Source organism: Grus americana, chromosome 4 (genome assembly GCF_028858705.1).
Source record: "Grus americana isolate bGruAme1 chromosome 4, bGruAme1.mat, whole genome shotgun sequence".
NCBI lineage: Eukaryota > Metazoa > Chordata > Aves > Gruiformes > Gruidae > Grus > Grus americana.
Genome location: NC_072855.1, coordinates 33,331,318 through 33,351,604, shown reverse-complemented (window position 1 = coordinate 33,351,604; position 20,287 = coordinate 33,331,318). Strand labels below are relative to the sequence as shown.

General features: G+C 35.2%; 1 protein-coding gene across 1 annotated transcript in view; it reads right to left on the bottom strand.

The window, feature by feature from the left end:
- Positions 1-20,287, bottom strand: part of PCM1 (pericentriolar material 1) — a 43,732-nt gene that overhangs the window by 20,652 nt on the left and 2,793 nt on the right. The window contains exons 3-20 of the mRNA XM_054824229.1: positions 18,643-18,761; positions 17,797-18,042; positions 16,409-16,681; positions 15,682-15,852; positions 15,390-15,506; positions 14,000-14,188; positions 11,905-12,082; positions 9,531-9,640; positions 8,890-9,100; positions 7,272-7,470; positions 6,802-6,978; positions 5,912-6,069; positions 5,488-5,702; positions 3,733-3,887; positions 3,522-3,651; positions 2,672-2,806; positions 939-1,129; positions 218-415 (exon numbers count right to left, since the gene is read on the bottom strand). Coding sequence (XP_054680204.1) covers positions 218-415; positions 939-1,129; positions 2,672-2,806; positions 3,522-3,651; positions 3,733-3,887; positions 5,488-5,702; positions 5,912-6,069; positions 6,802-6,978; positions 7,272-7,470; positions 8,890-9,100; positions 9,531-9,640; positions 11,905-12,082; positions 14,000-14,188; positions 15,390-15,506; positions 15,682-15,852; positions 16,409-16,681; positions 17,797-18,042; positions 18,643-18,738 — 3,149 coding nt within the window. The 5' untranslated portion in view covers positions 18,739-18,761. The remainder of the gene's footprint in view (positions 1-217; positions 416-938; positions 1,130-2,671; positions 2,807-3,521; positions 3,652-3,732; positions 3,888-5,487; positions 5,703-5,911; positions 6,070-6,801; positions 6,979-7,271; positions 7,471-8,889; positions 9,101-9,530; positions 9,641-11,904; positions 12,083-13,999; positions 14,189-15,389; positions 15,507-15,681; positions 15,853-16,408; positions 16,682-17,796; positions 18,043-18,642; positions 18,762-20,287) is intronic.

Below are 20,287 nucleotides of genomic sequence, written 5' to 3'. Positions count from 1 at the left end.
AGAAGAAAATCAAATTAGTTATACATATTGCAGCCACAGAGACTCAGACAAGAAAGCGCCACTGCACACAGCTCCCTAGCAAGCAGAAAGAAATTTTCATTTGCTGTAAAAGGATGCCTTATAGTTAATGCAATGCTTCTTCCACTATGTCATGGTTTAACCCCAGCCAGCAATTAAACACCACAGCTGCATCAGATCAACAAGTAATGCCACTAACCGATCCTTATTTTCTTTTACAAAATATGCATTTTCTGGTATGTTGTTATTGGGATAAATAGAGAAACTGTCATTCAAACTTGATGCATCTTCTTCCTCTTCTTCTGCCTGAGCAACTCCATCAGAGAGATAACCGTCTTCATCTCCATCCTCTTCATCTAGTGCACACTGGGTAGAACCTCCCCAGGTAGCCATTGTCCTAGTGAACATTGGAGGAAAAAAAAAAAAATAGCGGGGAAGGGAGGAGTTTTAGTTTGTGACAAGTTATTAAAACAATCTGTTGACAATTACAACTCTATCTTCAGTTAATCAAGCTGCACCAAAATTAATTTAAACATTATCTCACCAATGCAAAATGAAACTAGCATTCTTCTGATACTGGAACAGTTAAATGATTTACTGTTTTGGAAAATTATTACTTTACTATTGTTATAAATGGTGTAGAGGTGGAGAAAAATTACTCTGAGCATTTGGCATTTTCCACACATTCTCTCCTTGGATGATTTTTCACCAATTACGGAACAGAAGAGGCTAAATATGCTGGGAAGACCCATAAAACTGGAAGTTGCCAACTAACAGTCACTTTAGATAGTCACTAAATTAATTTACTGCTCTGTTATATCATCACATTCAGTGCTCAGATGAAAACAGGAAACTGCCCCAAGACTGACATCTTGTTAAACAACAGAAGCGCCCACTAACACACTGACTCATGTTCTCACTTTTCAGTCCTACTCTGCTGTGGAGTATGCTGAGCTTCAGATCCTTCACTTTTAACAGATGCAGCAACAGTAGATATTGTTTCTGCGAGCTCTCTCCTCCTCTGATGTTCAGCCATTAAAGCTTCAAGTTGCTTTCTTCTCTGTCGCAATTCTTCTCTTAAAATCTCATGTCTTCTCATCTCAGACCATAACTGTTGGCAGTAAAATGGAAGACTTTCAGATAAAAACAAAATAAATACAATCTAAACTAAAGCACATTAGAATTTCAGTATTTGATACTACACTGATACCTTTCTGTTCAGGCATTATACTGTAACTGAAGCCACACCACAGAAAACCGCAAAATACATTCAGTGTTTGCTATTTATCCCAAATACTGCAAAATCTAAGAAGGTAATTAAACATTATAGGACAGATTTTTTTTTTTTTTGTTACGAAAAACAGCGCACATTTTACTCAACACTGCTTTTCTCATGTAATTTATGCATTATTACTTAGCTCTAAGTAGCATGACAGAATACTATCCTCTGGAGAAATCTGAAAATTGTGCCAAGTACTTCTTTGACAAAGTAGAAGATACAACAAAAATTTTATGCAACCTGCAGAAACTTCAAGTTGCAGTGTATGTTTGAACAAGACTTAAGGAAGCCATGATTTACAAAGAAGAGCACATAAAGGGAAAGGTACAAGTAGAAAGAGGCCTTTATCTACCTTAAATTACATACAGTGAAAGCATAAATGGCAAGAAACACGTAAACAGCATAACACAATAGCATAACATACAAAAACAATAGTGTAAGTGAACTAGACTGGAAAATGTAGACTTAAGAGAAACAGGCAAGTGACTACTTGAGCCTGAAAGCTACTGGACTAGCTGGCAGTGCTGGAGCTAGGAAGTCTTCCAACAAAAATCCACACATATTTTGATAATTAATAACCCAATCTGCTTGTAGGGTGTTAGCAATTACATCAGCACATTCATTTTAGAGACAGTTTCTTTTTAGATGGAAGAATTCAGACATTTTATTTAGTGAAAAGAGACAAGTTGTCCTATAATGCTTATTTGAAAGATGCCAAAGTTCTGAAATTCTTCTTGGAGAAGGAAAATACGGGTTTAAATGCCAACAGTACAGGCGTTGCCCCATCAGCCCCACCTAAACTGTTAAAGGAAAATTTACAAGAATGCTGATAAAAGTCACAGAGAAAGTCTATTTAAAAAGGTATTTTTTAGATCTTTGTTTCAGATGTCTAGTCTAGCCAGCAAACATTTTTCATCACATATCCTTCCCACTCCTACAAATGCTAGCATAATTTTCATGAAGACCAAGTAATATCCAGATCATTATTTAAGACATGACTTTTGAGGGAAAAAGGGAAGGAAGATGTATAGAAAATAAACCATCTTTCAAATACTGTCATAATTTTCTTCATGGATGACTTGTCTGTGGTATATAATGTGAACATTTGACAGTGTAAATTCAAAATTCATTCAATTTCCACATTAATATTTGGCAACACCTGCTATATTTGGGGCAAGATCTCTTGCCAGTTCAGGTCAGTATTTACTACTTTCCAGAAATGAAACAAAGCAGCTATACACACTTTGTTAAAGTGGCTACTACTCCACTCCCCACACTTAAACTTGGACACACTTAAAAACATATCAAAGTTACTTAGAACTTTTTTTCCTTTTTAAACCTTTTTTAAGTCACAGAATGTCAAGTATGAAATACCTCATTGCCTACTGGTACAGATTCATCAAATTCAAGTGAAGGCTTGCCAGCTGTGTTACACTCATTCATGGCTGGAGTCGAGGTTGCTGGTGAAGTCTGCCTATTTGCTGGGCAGTTACCCAGGCCAGCTGACAACTGAAAGAGAAAGCAAAATGGCAAAACAGAGTAGCGTAGCTTTCTAGAACTTACATGCTGTTAAAAGCCAACACAGTACAGGCTTTATGACATAGGAGAATTAGTATTCAGTGAAAAGGGATTTTCAAATCAAGGCTAAATACTTATTTCAGAACTTAGCCAGGAATCAATAAAACTTACTTTTATGTAATAGAGTATTATATAATGCTGTAGATACACAGTAGTGATAATTTACTGCTTACTTCAGAGAAAAAATTTCATCTTGGAAGAGTACAAGAAACAATACAGCACTTTGCATTTGAGTTTGAATACAACAAAGCATTGATCATGCTTACAAGACACAATATTGTTTCAAAATACCAGACCCTGCAAATGATTACTAAGAAGAGTGAAGACACAGTGACTAGCAGGTATGCAGACAAATTTCAGGCTAAAAGACAGACAGAAAATTCTCTGTTAGAAAACCTTCAATCAAGAGTTTTAAAGACAAACTACAGTGAAATTAGAGCTTGATACAGTAATGACTGGGCAAGAACCTACAGTGGAACAAGGTAAGCAGAGCTCTTCCCTAAGCTCAGATGCCCAGCTACTTACAGTATACAGCTATTACCTATTTTAAGTTTTTTCCAATTTTTATAGTGAAAAAATGGTGAGAGAGATATTTTATGTTTTGTTGCTCAACAAAAGCTTAAGAAAGCAAATACATTCTACCTACTTGAAGATCAGGACAAGCTTTCTGTAACACTTGAATTTTTTCTTGAATTTCAATCAGTTTTCTTCTTTCTTCTTGTAACTGCTTAAGCTCCCGTTGCTGCTGCTGAAGTTTAGCTTCATAAAACTTCTCTCTGTGTAAATAAGTTATCCACATATTACTTGGCAAGAAGTTGCATAAAGCATGATTCCACTGTCCTTTGACAAAGGCATACCTTGCTTTTTCATTCAGTCCTACATCTTTTTGTAACTTGTTGGTACTAGCTCGGACATTGTTTGGTTGTTGCTTTGTCTCTTCCATCTCACCCAAAAACAAGTCACCAATATTAGATGCACTTGCAATTGTTGCTTGAGGTTCTGCATCATCATCCTGAAAGGATGACAGAAAGGCAGTTAGGCTACTTTCAAGTTGATACACAAATTTTAACAAGTTTAGTCTGTTAAACTAATTTTTCAGAACTAAACCATCTGAATAGCTTTATCTTTAGTTCAGATGATAAACTGAGAAGTTATCATCTTCATGGCATCATGACTTTAAGACAAATTAAGTTAATGAGAGAATTTAAAGTTACAAAGCTCACACTGTTGAAACTTCCACTATAAACGCAAGATAACCAGTCTCATTCTAGTGGCATAAGCCACTTGAATTGTATTTTATGCCTACAACTGACTGAATAGAAACACACAGACAGGTCAAGAAACAAAGGGGAAAGCAAAAAGAACAGAAAGAGACTGCTTCATTACAGTAGTCAAAGTTAAATATTACTATTAACAGCTTAAAATAAAGCTATTCTTTAAAGTTAAATCTAAAATATTTTAGAAAGTCTTCTACATTGTTCTCTATTCCACTTTTCTTGGTTACATGACTTTTGTATTTTCAGTTCTCAACTTAAATTGAAACTATTAAAGCTGTAGCCACTGCTTATTGTTTTCGAACATGATTGTTCTTAATACAGAATCTACTAAACAGGAGAGATCATCAGTGACCAAATACGACACAGCTATGCAGACCTTCAGTACCATTACTGCATACATACAGATACAAGTCTTGTAAATACTTAAGAAAGATTGAAGACATGCCATTAATTAGACTATTTATTAAGGAAGCTGCTGTATCATTCTGATTTATACCACTGTCCAGTTAACATCTCTATAGTGATGATAAAAAACAAGTCTGATCCAGATGCTGAGAAATTTCTGATAGCAGTATAACCTTGAAATAACGATACAGTGTTTATACTGTTGCTGTTGTAAAACATGTTCTAATAGAGATTGATTTTAGAGTTCTCACATAAAGTCTTTACATTTCTGATTCACATGTTTATTCAGTATGCAGACATTACATTAGGTAGTGCTCAAATGTGAGCATTCTGTAGGGACACTGGATTCATGAACAGATGTTTTTGATAAACATCACTAAATCAGCATGAGATATTGTAAATTAAAAACACCATCAATTCATAGCTGGCCCTCAAGATTCTAAAACAAAAAAAACCAAACCCACAACACACCAAAACCCCCAAACACCCCCCCCAAACCAAAATACCCTAACTCGAACATGTTGCAACACCCAAAGATTTTAAATCAAAACCAAATTCTATTTCCTCTCATTGAACAATGTTGCAAAACCTAGGATTCAAAAACTAAAACTGATGAATATTCATTATAAGCTTAAAAATGTAGATCAATATAATTTAAAAAAATATTATGCTTCTTGGTTCATATTTTGTAATCCAGTGCTAAGGTTAAGTATTAAGGCCATTAGGTTAGCATCCAAGAAAATTCCAGGTTTGAATTTCAGAGTATCACCCTCGACTTCAGAAAAATTAAACAGTATCTCTTTTTCCCAGCCTAAAAACGAGCATTTTAAATGTTACGCTAAGCAGAATGGTTTTCCCTATGAAAACTTATACATTATATGAAATAATGAATGCTACATTTTTGTGCACAGATTTATATTAATAAAATACCTGCACCATAGCAGCAAGGTTTTGTAACTGTCTAAGTTTCTGTTTTGCAGCTATAAGCCTATTGATCTTCTGCTCAAACTCAGCGTCTCCAGCAACGTCACCCAGGCTGCTTCTGTGACTAGATATGGAATCTTCACTAACTCTATCTTCTTCCACTTCATCATCTTCACCTTGGGGTAGGTCGATATCTTTGTCATCCTCCTTATTATGACAATCTAGAGGTGAGGAGAGGAGGAAAGAAAACAGTACCAATGACACATTATTGAATGAAGTTCACTGTAAGTACTGGACATTAGAAAAATATCAGCTTAATGATTAGACTCTTGAACATTTTGCTCATCAAACAAGGTTCTCCCAAATTCTGTGCAGCTATCAGAATTATTTGCCCTCAGACTTAAAATTATTAGAACATTTTAGAACATACCTAGAGTAGAAGACATTTTTAGAGTCCTTATATTAGCAGCAGATCGATTATTTATTTCACAGTCTGTATTAAGATGTCTTCCATCTCTGTTATTAGTTCCACACTGTACATTTGAGTTGCTGTTTATTTCACTCCAACTACTGATTCCTTGAGGGTTTCTAGGGTAAAATACATTACTCACGTTAACTTTTTAAGAACTGATATCAATGGAATTTTACTTCAGCCATTTTATTAACTGCGTTTTATAGGAATGTGTTCTGAACTTTTTGAAAAAAAATCAACTCCATATAAAATCAGTCCAGACATTTGGAGTTTCTCAATATCCATCTCACCATTTGCTTAAAAAAACCAAACCAAACAAAACCCCCAACAACTCTATCAGAAGCAGCTATGAATTATACCCTGCTAGATCTGCTTTCAAAGTATATGTCTATAGTATAAAAGCTTTATATGATTCATAGCTAAATTAGTACTCATTTCTGCACAGTGAATATCTTTGATGCACACAGTCACCCTGTTAGACTACAGCTCTAAATACCTCTATAAACTGAAGTTTGTTTTTATTCCAATTCTCTAGTCTAGGCCTGTTAACCTTCTAGTGGAATTCTATACACAATTCAGTGCTTAGACCCAAAGGAATTACAGATTTTGAAGTCTCTTACATTGATTTTCTAAATGTCCCATCTAATCTACATTTGCTATACAAATAAGTTACCAAGGATAAATATTATTATTAGTCATCTGTATAAGAAAGCTATGTCAAATTAATTTTGGAAAGTTAATGTAATCACAGAATTAAGTTACTTCTGGTTACCTGAAATAATGTATTGCTTCAGGAAACCTGTAACAACTTAGCTACAAAGACTTAGGGTGACAAAAAATATGACAACCTAATATTTGTAACAGGCTGTGGATCCTCATGTTCAGAGTCACTTTCTGATTCTTCTGTTTCTTCCTCTTCCTTAGTGTTTTCATTCACAGCATCTGTCATCATATCAGATGTTTGCTCATAGTAGTGAACTAACTCACGTAACTCATTCAGCCTTTTACGAACTTCATTTAGCTTCCTGATGAGAAAAAAAGAATATGCTATGTGTTTTGCCATACTAATAAAATCTATGTAGAGTTTAGAAGTGTATATATAGCATTTTTAGTTCTCAAAGTTTACTGCCATTTTCCTAGCTGTAAGAACCTTCTGCTTAAAGCTCTGAACTCATTTAACTGTCTTGGATCATTGGTCTATAATATTAAATTAAGTAGATTAAAATATGAGTTGGTTTCTTAACACAGAACTTATTAAAAAAGTAACACTCAAAATCACTAAAGCATATTACGAAAAAAAAAATTAAAATGCTTTTACTGAAGCTTTTCTGTTGGATTTAGATTGTCATCCTCTTCACTCTCATTCTGCGAAGCCAGGGAATCAGGAGGATAGGGAGCAGATGCCAGGCTATTTGATTCACCATTGACAACAGTTACTATGCCTACGGGACCAGAAGCAGCTGAAGTTGTACTTCTTTGATCAATACTCCTTTGAGGAGAACCTGAAGCAGGAAAAACTAGAGAAAAGAAATATAGCTCATAAGAACAACTTGAAAAAAGGCACCTGCTTAACTGCATTATATTAAAACATAACTACAGAAAATATTACCAACATACGAAACAGCGGTTAGTAACTTCTTTTCTTAGAAGAACAAAAGCTTTTGTCTCAAGTTTCATGGCATGCAATGCCAATAGGCAACAAGTAATTAGTTTTTGTAAACAAGACTTCAGTCAGTTCCTTTTAGCTTTATTGAATGTTAGGAGAAAATTCTTCACTGAAAGGGTTGTCAAGCATTGGAACAGGCTGCCCAGGGAAGTGGCTGAGCCACCATCCCTGGAGATACTTAAAAAAGGCGCAAATATGGCACTTAGGGACATGGTTTAGTGGTGGACTTGGCAGTGTTAGGTTAACGGTTGTACATGACCTTAAAGGTCTTTTCCAACCTAAACGATTCTATGATTATCAAACTTCAGAAGTGGAAACTTTCATGCTGCCCAAAGAGTGTTTTTTAAGGGTTTATTTACAGCTGAATTGTGTTTTTTTGAAATTTAACTTTCAACATGATAAAAAAAGCTCTTTTGTTCATATGCTACAGAATGTAGATTTGAGATTTCATGTTTGTTTTTTCCAGCTATATGAAACCATATCCCATTATGTTCATATTCTATGCATTAAGTACATGAAGAGAGATGGGGGTACAATAATGTAACTATTAAATCAGTCTGCCCTTCTCCAGGAGCATGCTTCAAGTGCCTCATTTCTTAATGTTAACCACGTTACGCTGTGATCACCTCTCAGAAGTTTCCAGCTATAGGACAAACTTCAGCAGTACAAATGTATTTCCAGAAATCGAAAGCGAGATCAGTAAGTAGGCCCACATCAAGACTTTAAGGAGAAGAAAAAGCCATCTAAGGAACACACCAAAACTCTAGTCCATTCAGACAGTTAAGTTCCGCTGCTACAGCCTATGATTGAAGTCCCTGCAACTATTGCATGAGACAGTCTTTTGACAGTGGACAAGCAAACTTTCTAATGCCATAGAGCTACTAACATCTGAAGTGCTGAGTACATAAATACAGATGTGATAAAAATACAGGAAGTTCAAGTTCATATGGTACACGCCACAAGTCAGATGTGTCACAGACAAGCCTTAAAGAAAAAAAAAACCCGTCATCACATCCTCACATTAGTCAACTTTGATAATCTTATAAACAAAAGTGCTATTAGCAAAAACACTCATCATCATTACTTGTAGAGCTCTCCATTAAACCAGAAACTTAGACAGCATTAGAAACTATTTACATAATATTGCCCCAGCAGAGCTTTATCACCTGCATTTCACTAACCACTTGCAAGTTAAAAGAACATGTTACAAACAGGCACATTTCAAGAATACACCTTTTTTAAAGATACAATTCTGCCTATATATACTTACAGGAGGAGTTATTTAGATGTTGGTCACGAAGTGTATGAAGTTCTCCTAACAGTTTGTCCATTTTTTGCTTTTTACCCTGCAACATTCGCATCTTGTTAAAAAGCTGTGCCTTCTCATCTGACAGGTGTTCGGACATTGAAGAGTTTCTGCTTTGTGAAATCTCTCTGGTAAGTGAAAGGCTTTCTGCTTGCCTTCTATTGTCTGGCACAGACTGTGTGTAGAAAGAGTAATTTAATTTTATTTAGAGTAGTATGAAAAAAGCCAAATAAACTGTAAGAAACAAAGCCCTCTTTATGGGCTTGCTAGGCTCAAAACTAGAGCCAAGAACATTGTAACGGGAAACTGACACTGAAAACACTCTCATGATATCCCAATTATACATTGAGTCAATATATAATTATATTGCAATATAGAAACTACTTCTCTGGACTTTTATGGAAAACTATGAGACAAAGTAATAGATCAGTCAGCTAGCAACTCTTAATAACACAAAGATGCTGAGCTTTCAAGTTTAAGAGAACCCTAATTACTGCACTAGCAAATGAACACAAATAAGCAAACCAAACACTTAACTGCACTGTTCAAAAGAATAAGAAAAACAGACAATGGCAAAACTTATACAGTGCAATCCAAGGACTGACCTGAGAATCATGAAGTTGGTTGTGAAAACGCTGAATTAAGTCATTCAATTCTTCATTCAATTCTGATGTAAGGCTTACTCCTGAAACACTACCTGTAGTCTCTGTTACAACTGGACATGTAGAAAAAGGAGGAAAAAATGTAAATATTTTTCCAGTGATGAAATGAAGGCTATTTGATGAAAATGTTTGGTTTAACAAGAACATCAATATACTGCATCTCTTAAAAAATAGCAATTATTTTTAATGTTGTGTCCTTCCCACCAGCTTTACTCTTGAAAGATAACTTCCATTACAGAAATACTAACAAGCCAACTCACAGTTCCTTTGTGAAGGACGATACAAAAGGACTTTTTAAGTCTGTCCTGTATTTTGCTAAAAAGGTCAGAGCAAGATAAAAACAACCAAGTTGTCTAGGGTTGATGGAAACATCTTGCTTGTTAGAAACAAAATTGTTATTACTTAGTATAGCCAAACTAAGAACAGTGCATGTATTTATACAGCCTTAATATAATAAATTAACAGGACACCAAGCTTTCATCTTGATGTAAGTTGTAATCTTTACAGCTGCAGAGTCTTAGGGGTTTGTCCTTCAAAAAGCTTTGAGAGGAATACATTAAAAAGAAAGTTTTTTCCCCTCTCCCTGAAAGTTCAAATTCAAACAGTACTAAGATATGGAACCGGCAGTTGAAAGATCTAAACAACTCTTTTCTTTTTCTCCAAACATGAACCAACATTTCATAAGAGAAATCAAGCTCAAATATTATTTATTTTCACCTGAGATCATGACTTTGTCACCTGCTTTAGTCACAATAAAGCGTTACTATTTTCAAATTTAAAAACACTTATTTTGCCCTATGTTGAATTTGAAGCTTTACATTTCCTACCCTACAGTTCTGGCACATACCACATCTTTAAGTAAGTCAACACAAACAGCAGTAAGAAACTGTTAAGAGTGACATAAGTGGAAGTGTGAAACAAATAAAAACAACACCAAAGAATTAAAAAAAAAGTAGTTCTAATTTTTCATAATCCTATTTTCTACCCACTTCATCTACACACTTCCCATCAGCATGGAGTTCTGTATGTTTGAGGAGAGAAGAGGAAGGAGACTTCATCACAGGTCTACTACTGCAGAGCAGACAGGAGAAAAGCAATTACTGAAAACCATTTAAGAAACAAGGAAACACCTTTCAAAGGCACTTGCTTCTGCTCCTGTGGTAGCTTTCTAAAAGCTCTCTACCTACCAACTTCTCTCCTTTTCCTACACTAAAATCTAGTTTTCTTAACTAGTTCCACCTTTTTTCCTATAGTCTATCAAATCAAGGACAGGAGAAAAAGCAGGAGGAGCAGCTTATCAGAGCAAGGAACCTTAAAGAGAGACTTATTGTAAAGTGTAGAAACCAATGCTTACCTTTCTACACATTGAGCTATCTTAAATATAAAAACTAACTGTAATAAGAACTGCTATCCCATATACCCTCTAATCAAGCCTAATGGCAACTCTTATGGGGAAGAGTCATGGAACAGTAACACTGACTGAATTTAAACTTCCTTAGTGCAAAAATGTGATTCCCTACAATTGCACATGTAACTGCACCCCATTTAAAAAAAAAACCTCAACAGAATTTAGGGAGGGCCAGGGGGTAGTAGAAGTTTCCAACAAACAAAAGATAATTCATATGTCAACAGTGCACAAATCAAGGACAACTGTCTCCCTTAAGACTGAACTCTTGAGAAAACAACTCTGCTTACAACCTTTAAGCAGGTATCAAAGAAGTCTCTGTCCCAAAGATAATTTTTGCAAAAAGTTGACAATATAGAATCATAGGATAGTTTGGGCTGGAAGGGACCTTAAAGATCATCTAGTACTTATGTAACTGCTTTAGCAACTTCCTCCTTTCTTTTATTGAATAAAACATTAGTCTACCAACGCCTACTAGACTGTCAAGCAACCAGCCACACACACAAAAAAACAGAGCAAACAAAAATTCACACTACCAACTGCCTATAGCCAGAAGGATACAGAAGGGAAGAGAACACTCTCTATCCCCCACTCTGATTCTTTCCTTCAAAGGCCTGGTACAATGATGGAGATGAGAGGCAGACTCCTAATCTGATGTAGTAGACCACTCTTAGGAGAAAACCCACACTTTTAGGATTTTACAAGTAAACCACAGAAATCAGCTGTGTGGTTTTTAACTGACACATTTCACAATGTTACACTGTCAACTCTTTTCAGAAATAGAAGCCTTGCAGTAATATTTTTAAAAAGTGCATTATAAAAAAAAAATTTTAACATGTATTCCACAATTCCAGCTTTAATCATTCAATCAGCATGCTAACATGCTATCAAAGACACCATCATTCCACGTACCAGAATCATCCATGACAGCAATTGCTTGCTCTGCTTTATGCTGCAAAGCGAGAAGAGCTGCCTGTCTACCTTGAAGAGCCTTCAATTGCTCCTGCTGTTGTAGCATCCTTTTCAATAAATCATGCTGCTTCTTCAAGTTCTCCAACTCCTCTTTAGCTTCCTGTTGAGGATCTCTGGCCTGCAAGATATCGAAGAACATTACCATAATCATGACAATTGATTTGTTGACTACTAGTGACAGAAGCGTCAAAACAAGCAGGACTTGTTCGTGTAAAAAGGAAACGGCTTCACCTTTCCAGTCTAAAAATTTTAGACATCCAATAGGGAGAAGCCTGTACCACCGAGACATGCTTACCACTCCTGGGGGTTAAGTTTTCTTTAGAAATCCAGTCAGCCACCCTAACATGTCTGAAAGACTAGCCCAAGCATCCCTCTGTCTTTTGAATCACAAAAGAGGGCATTAAGCTATAAAACTGGTAAAGCTATGCAAGATAAGGCATAGTATCGTGGAGCTACATATAATACAAGACCTAGATTGATTTACTGACCTAAAATCTCTAAGTTTTCAGCAGAACGTTTTGGGCAGTTATTCTTCTCTAAACTATAATGTGTTTAGTTTTGTATGCTATATTTATGTCATAGCTACTAGAATACACCGGATTTAGGTAAACTAATTTCAAAACAAAAACATGAGCAGAACCCCCTCTATACCATACTTTCAAACACATGGAAATAGATCTGAAGGAATGAAAATATATTGGGCAGTTAAAACATATTAGAACTAAATTATTTTCCTAAATAAAACTGGAGATTTGCCTCAAAATTTTTATTCAAGGACTGTCAGCAAATTAAGTAATTTTAATGAGACATCCACAGTTAAGAGCCTGATCCTGTTTGAAGCTAGATTATTGCACTATGCAGATGAAACCATGGGAAAGTTTGCCTCCTTTTTGTTAGGAGTTGATAAGTACTTAAAAAGAACATTACTAACTTAAAAGCATCATCTTCTCTCCACACAGTACTGAGCTTCTGAAGTACAAAATTCTCAGTCCAAAAGTTCTGCACCAAATGTCAGAATAGAAGCAGGCATCTTATTAACTAGTTCTGGGTACCATGGAATGCTCAACTTTCCAGCAGAGAAAGGAGAACACATCCAGAATTCTAAACTTCTCAAAGAAGTATCACTAAAATATGCACTTCAGCTGGCACTGATCATCCCTGTTAAAATTTCATCTTTTATATAAAAAGCAGGCTAGAGGCAAACTAGAGAACACAATGAAATCAATGCAGGAAGGAACTAGGGGAAGAAAGGGAAAAAGAGGACGCGTCTCAGTCTCACACACCTATTAAATAATCCAAGCTTTGAAGTACCAGATTTGCTTGAGTTCATTAAAATCACATAACAAATTTTTTAAGTTTAGTTCTACATTTAGACTAATAAGCATCAAAAACATTTAAGCCTTTTATTTTATGTAAAAAAAAAAATTAAAAATCTAACTTAAGATTTTTATTTTTTTTTAATCAGTAAGAGACAAACCTATAGAAAAGCTGGTAACAGGTAACAAAAGAAATTTTAGAGTTCAAGCCCCTTAGTCTTCCCTCTTCCAACCAAATATTTATACGAACAACTATACAAAAAACATTTATGGAACAAGTTAAGGCTTCTATTCTCTAATTTATTTTCTCTATATGGTATTAGCTTAAATTTGCATTGGCTGACTATTAGTGTAAATATGACAAGTATCTGAAAGTCACATTTACAGTATGTTTTCCTAGAAAGAGAACAGCAAAACCAGAAGGATCATCAACATAAAATCAGAACACTTCCTGTACAGTTACATGTAGTACTTTCTCTATCAATGTTGACACTTCAGAAGACAAAGTTGTCAAGCATCTCTATTTAAAGAAAAAACCTCTAGGCAAAGAAGATTAATTCAATGAAGAGACAGCTGGATACAGATAAGCAAGCCAAATGGGAACATTCACTGTAAGTAACAAATACATTTGAAGCAGTTAACAGGAGAAAAAAAAAAAAGAAAAAGAGATCAGCATGTATAAACCCTATTTGAGGCTAAAATAATATTTTGAAGTGTACCTTTGAAGGCAATCCATGTTCTTGGCTATTAATCCTACAAGGCCAGATTTCCCTGTCATTCAGAGCAGCTCTGTCACTTTTCCCTTTAGGGCTTGCTGTAACATCAATGTCTGTAACCTGTTCTTGTGAAGCTGAATTCCCTAGTTTGTCTTCAATGCGGGGCCGAATGCTCAAACTAAAAGATACCTCCTTTATTAAATAGTTTAGTATGTTAGATTTTGAACATGTGCTCCAACTTAACATGCAAGTTACAAACCTACCCGCTTGTATCTTGTCAAATAATGAAAATTTCAAATAAAATCTACTAAAGCAAAGACATTTTTAGTCATTCTTAGAATAACAGTAAGGGTCAACATAGCAATCAACCTTATAAGACTTAAAGTATTCATTCTGCATGTAAACAGAAATTAGATGCAAAATGAAGAGCCAAACATAAAACTAAAACCCATTTTGCAAAGATGAAGAAAAATGCAAGTTTACACGCATACTTTTTAAAAACTGTACTGGTCTTTTTCTGCATTTTTCAATTATACTTTTAAAAGTTAAAAGTACATCTTCCACATCTACAATTTTATGTCTTCACAGAGATAGAAGTTCTCACAAAACTAAAAGTAGTTACAAAAACTTAATGTTTTAACTGCTGTTTTACTTCCAAGCACGTTAGTTCTTCTCTTCCATAGGACATTCAGAGTACTAACTGGCTAAAGGAGTACCAGCTCTCTAGTACTCTTCCTCAGTAGTACTGGAAGATGTAAAACATAAATTGTTATTAAAATGCTTTTGTATCTACTACAAGAATTGTTTTCCATGTTAATAAAAAAGCTTTTATAAATAGAAAGGAAGACTGTCTGTGTATCTCAGAACTAAATTCAGAACAAGTTTTCTAAAAGGTGCTCATCTCTCCAAAAAAGAAGAGAAACTTCTGTGTTAGGTCAATACTTCTATCATATCACTAGAAAGGTGTTTGGGTAATGGCCCACTGCTGATTCATTTCTAACCCTCTGCTCACCCAACGCCAGCAAGTATTCCCCACTAACAGAAACAAACTTATAGATGAAAAATTGTACAGAAAACTATTCCTTCCCACATCAATCCAGTGCATGCTCTGCCAAAGTAAATATTTAACCTTTCATCCTATTTTGAAAAAAGATTAAAAGATTAAAAAAAAAAAAATCAAGATATATTGTTGTGACAGAATCATTAATTTTTTTTCCCCATATAACAGGAAATGAGATAAAAAATCCACACATGCATGAACACTCTCTGAACTGTGTTTGGGGATTTACTATTTTTTAATTGAACTGCAGATTATGACACTATCACAACAATCAGGACAAAACCAAAACAAAGTCTTCATTTCTAGCACCTTAATTACTAAAAGGCAGCTTACCGTGGTATCTGAAGCCTCAGACTGCACATCAACGTTTAGCGATGTGCTCTCACCTACAGAACCAGATCCCACAGCTGAATCTATAGTCCGAACATCATCCTCCTCATTTTCTCTAGCCTGAAACATTTCATTGGCATAAATCAAAAGCTATATAAAGGGGGCAGTAAAAATGAATTATGGAAGGTACTACATATCAAAACCAACACCCCCAGTAGCACCATCAAAACATTAATGGTCAACTCCTAAAAAAGCTTACAGTGCAGAAACAAATATATTATGTTCTCAAACTTACAAGCATCTTTTGCAAAAATTTCAGATAGGATTTCTCCTGCTCTTTAAGGTGATCTATAAGGTGTGATAAACGCTCAACATTGGCCGATCTTTCATTTTTCTCTACAAGATCATCCCGCATGGAGCTGGCCTTAGCAATATAGTCGCGAATTTGAACTAGTCTGCTCACAATCTGTAAAGACACTGAAATTACTGAATGCATTCAGCTACGGCTTTAACATATTTAATGCACAAGACATGATGACAGCAACAGCAAAGTAGTAATTAAAGGGGTGACATACTAGTATTTTCAAGTCTAAGAACACTTCTGCAAGTGGTTAAAAGTCAACAACCTTTATAAGGATAGATCTATGCATGCAATGAAGCTGCAAGGCTGAAGCACAGGACTTCTTATTGACACAGGCTAAAATAGAATTGAGCTCATTAACACATGAAAATACTAAACTAAGTATTTTCTTGAACTGTAAAAAAGAGAACCGACCTCTGAAATGAAAATTAATACTGCTTCTGTTACCAGTAAGCAGATTTCTAAAGAACAATATATGATAAAGTTTGTTTCCATATTTTCCTCAAGTTGCCTTTTGGAGCAGTGTGAAGATAAGTATTTCCAATAAAGATTTAACAGTTATACTTTTTGGAAATTTAGAAAGATGCACTGAAAAGTAATAAGGTAATTAAAACATTTTTAAGAGTCAATATTCTGTAGACTTTATAGGCTATGTAAATACCTGGCTACTATCCATAGCTGGTTCTCCCCTTCCATCTTCTTGAGCAGAGACTTGACAATTTTGCAAGAAATCCTTGCTTAGAGCAGCTCCAAACAACTCTTTACATTGCACTGATACCCCACTTTCCTTTTTTTGGGAACCTGAGGCGGGATCTTTGCTTTTGTTAGTATTTATCTGCAGTGACAGGAAGTTGAAACGTTTTTTGTTTTCATTAAGTTGACGTTTGTTGTTAGCAGCTGTTGCCCTGCCTTGAGAATCACTTCCAATGCTTCTCTATAAACAAAACAAAAAAAAAAGAGAACAATTGCTTTATTTTTTTTCCCCTCAAATATATTCTCACCACTGATCAGTTTCACTGCTTGGATTACCAGTGCTGCAATATTATTAGATTGATTTTAAAGTGAACTTATTAGTTGCTGACTAGCCAAAAACTAGCTAAAGACAGTACCAGTGATTTTTGCTGTATAGTTTTCAGAAAGCAAGCCCACCCTCCCAGAACAGTTGAGAAACAAAAGGGTTCTGCAATTCCTGAGAGCTTAGGTCCTCATCCTTGCTGTGGTCTCCAACTTCACTACAGTGAAAGGCATCCTACTTCTCCAGGTAATTTGAGCTCTAATAATAATAAAACAACATAATCACTTGCAGAATGATAACTCATACTTCACCTGTTCTTTAGAACCTTCTAAATAGCAACTTGTACATTTGGGGAGGAAGTTATGGCCAATCTTTATATTTTAAGTCAAAGCAATGAATCACATTTGAAAGAATCTTCACAACCCAAACAAGTTAACAACAAACTTTGGCAAAGATTAACAAGCCTCTATTCTGAAACTGTTAGCACAAATTTATGGCCTGTTACCAAAGAATTAATCCCTCATTTTTTGTTGTTTTGGACAAGTAAAGGATGAATGTGCCATATCCCCAAAGAAGCAGTTATGGATCAAGAATTCGTGCCATACATTTCTCTACATTCTACTGAGGAGCGGTTTTTAATGCTACTCTTCTGCTTAATCCACAGGGATAAAAACGTTCAGAATCACAAAGTGGCACTTCAAGAACAGACTTTCAAAATGAGGTAAAATATTTTCAGTGGCAGACAAGTATGATGAGTAAGAAATACTGATTTGAGGACACCAGAATTTGTTAACAATTGAGATGAAGAAAGTGAAGACAGCTAGTGTACTCTCAAGCACAGGACAGCCATGGTCCTGAACTTTCCACAATTTTCTCAAGTTCAAAACCAGAATTTTGATTTGGCTCCCATGGTGCCTATAAACTTTTTTTAATCTTAATTGCTTATCAAAGCTTATTCATCTGTCAAATTATTAAGAGATAGCTGAATCAATTTTGCAGTCACATTTATAGTAGGAGTTATCGTCCACACAAACCTGATCCAGATCACTGAAGTTTATTCTTTGCTTAAGTCTTTCCAGCTCAGCCTGTTCTGGAACAGACATTTGGGTCATGTATCGAGCATGAGGAAAACTATGAGGAGTTCTGGTCTTCCGTCGTCCCATTCCAGGTGAGGATTCTGGAGATATATCATTAGTAAGCCTCGTTTCAGCTTCCCCACCAAGCTTTTTCTTGTTTTTTTCTGAAGATCTGTTTGCTTTCTTCTGTTGACTTCCCCAGTCCTTAAGGGGAAGAAGAAGGAAGGAAAAAAGTCATATTTGTAATCCACATCGATACAAAGTCAATGTTTTAATTTAGTGAAAAAGAGTTTACTTCCATTTTAGAAGTAAAACTAAAAAGTGATATCAAAATATGTACTAAGCTTTCTAAAGCAAATGTCACATTACAAAATATCATTTTCTCCACTGCATAAATTAAAAAGTTTGTCAGGAAATTTTAAACCCATGTAATCCTAGAACGCATTAAATTAATTTCAAGCGAAGCTACAACTGTATTTCTTCTTTGCTGAAGACTCTTCAGCAGTTTAGAACTTTTAAAACTAGTTTTCACTTTCATGACACCTACAATGCTTTGGTGTCCAGCTACTTCATTTATCCAAATCATTTCCCAGAAATACATCTACAGACTTCACAACCTCTGAATTACACTCATTGCCTGCTTACATCTACCTCAATTATTTTTATTGGTTTTGCAGATACTTACCTGTAAAACTGTACTGACAAAGCTTAGGGTTTTGCATTGTTACCTGTGACTAACAGAATCTACCTGCTAATTTTAATATACAGCATAAAATGGCAACTGAAAGATAAAATTAATTATACCGTGTTGTTCAACCTGTCATCAAGGGTCTCATTGCTCCAGCTAGGCAAGTCCTGATCATTCATGCCTTCTTCAAAGGGACCACCTCCTGTTGCCATGACAAGCAATCAATAAAAAGAATCTAAAATAAACAGTTGAAAGAAATGTGCTGTATTAAAATCAGTTTATGCAGAATATTTTAAAGATTCATAATTTGACAACTACATATTCATCATAAAATGCAAACATAAGGCTGTTTAAGGAAACAAAACCCACTGGTTACTAAACTTTGTTACTGAAAATGTAACAGTGAGAACTCCACAGACACTGGCATTAAAAATTAAACACAAAGTAGCTGTTAGGTTTTTTTTAACTTTTTTTTTAATCCCTACTCTTAGAAAGTAAACAAATTTTTTCACGGCTCTCAATATTCCTCACTTTAAAACACACTATACGGTACTTGGAAAGACTGCTTTGGGATTCATCAAGCCCGCACATTCAGGTCCAGGGTGATGTCTATTCGATACAGTAAGTGGCTTTGGAGATCTAGTATGTTAAGCTTCCACATTTATTTCAATACTAAGACACTGACAACACAGCACTGAACAGGATACTTGATACAATACATATCAATAAAAGGATTTTCACTTTATTTACTATAGGTTAAGTTTTTTAAGCAGTGAATGCCATGCCACTTACATTATAGTTTCTAGCAAAACCACAGTAATTTGGGTTTCCTAGAGCTTTGCTGCTAATAGTATCATTCTGTGCAGTATAAAGCAATCTATTTGTTAAAAGCTTTCACTTTCACTTCTTGTTTTGATATTAGTAATAAAAAAGTTGTTAAAGTTGAAATATCACTAACAATGTATTCCTTTATAGCAGTAAAATTAGATGCCTGTTCAAAAAGGTGATGAATACAGAACTGCATATACTTGCAGGCTGCAATAAAAACTGTGTAGCCTAAGTGCTGCTGGCACAGTTCCACTGTACAAAGATACACTTTTTCTTTATAACAGCTATGAAGTTCTGTTACAGATGTAGAAGAAAAACAGTCTTGCAGAGAATTAATTTTTCCAGCAAGTTTTAACTGCTATGTTAGGACATGATCCTAGCTTTACCTTTAACTAAAAAAAAAAAAAAAAAAAAAAATTAAAAGGACAATTTATTTCTAAACGTTTTACAGCAACCTATCTACTACTAATTTTCACACTAAGATTTCACACAGTACAGGTGAGGAAATCACCTAAAACTCAGGATTAAGAAGTACCCAAGAAGTTGATGGTTTTTATAATCAGTTCCAGAAAAAAAAAATCCTGAACTAAGTTTAAAAGCTGCACTAGAACACTTATCTTGCTTAGGTATAGTATTCAATCAAAATCATACAGCACAGCTCCCTCAGTAGGTGCACTTGCATAAAGTAGTATTTTTATGCAAACACAGCCTATTACTATACCATTAAGGAAATGGGATCTATCAGGTACACTCATTATACCATATCCACATTTCCACTCATCAGTGTGCCAACCTAAGTCACACTAACACGGTTAGGAGTAATTTGACTTCTGCATCTCAGAATCGTAACACAGGTATAATTAAGCACCTGCTGCTTTGGGAACAGGCAGATCTGTGCCCTACAGTCTGTGCACATTCATTCATGCTCCCTTC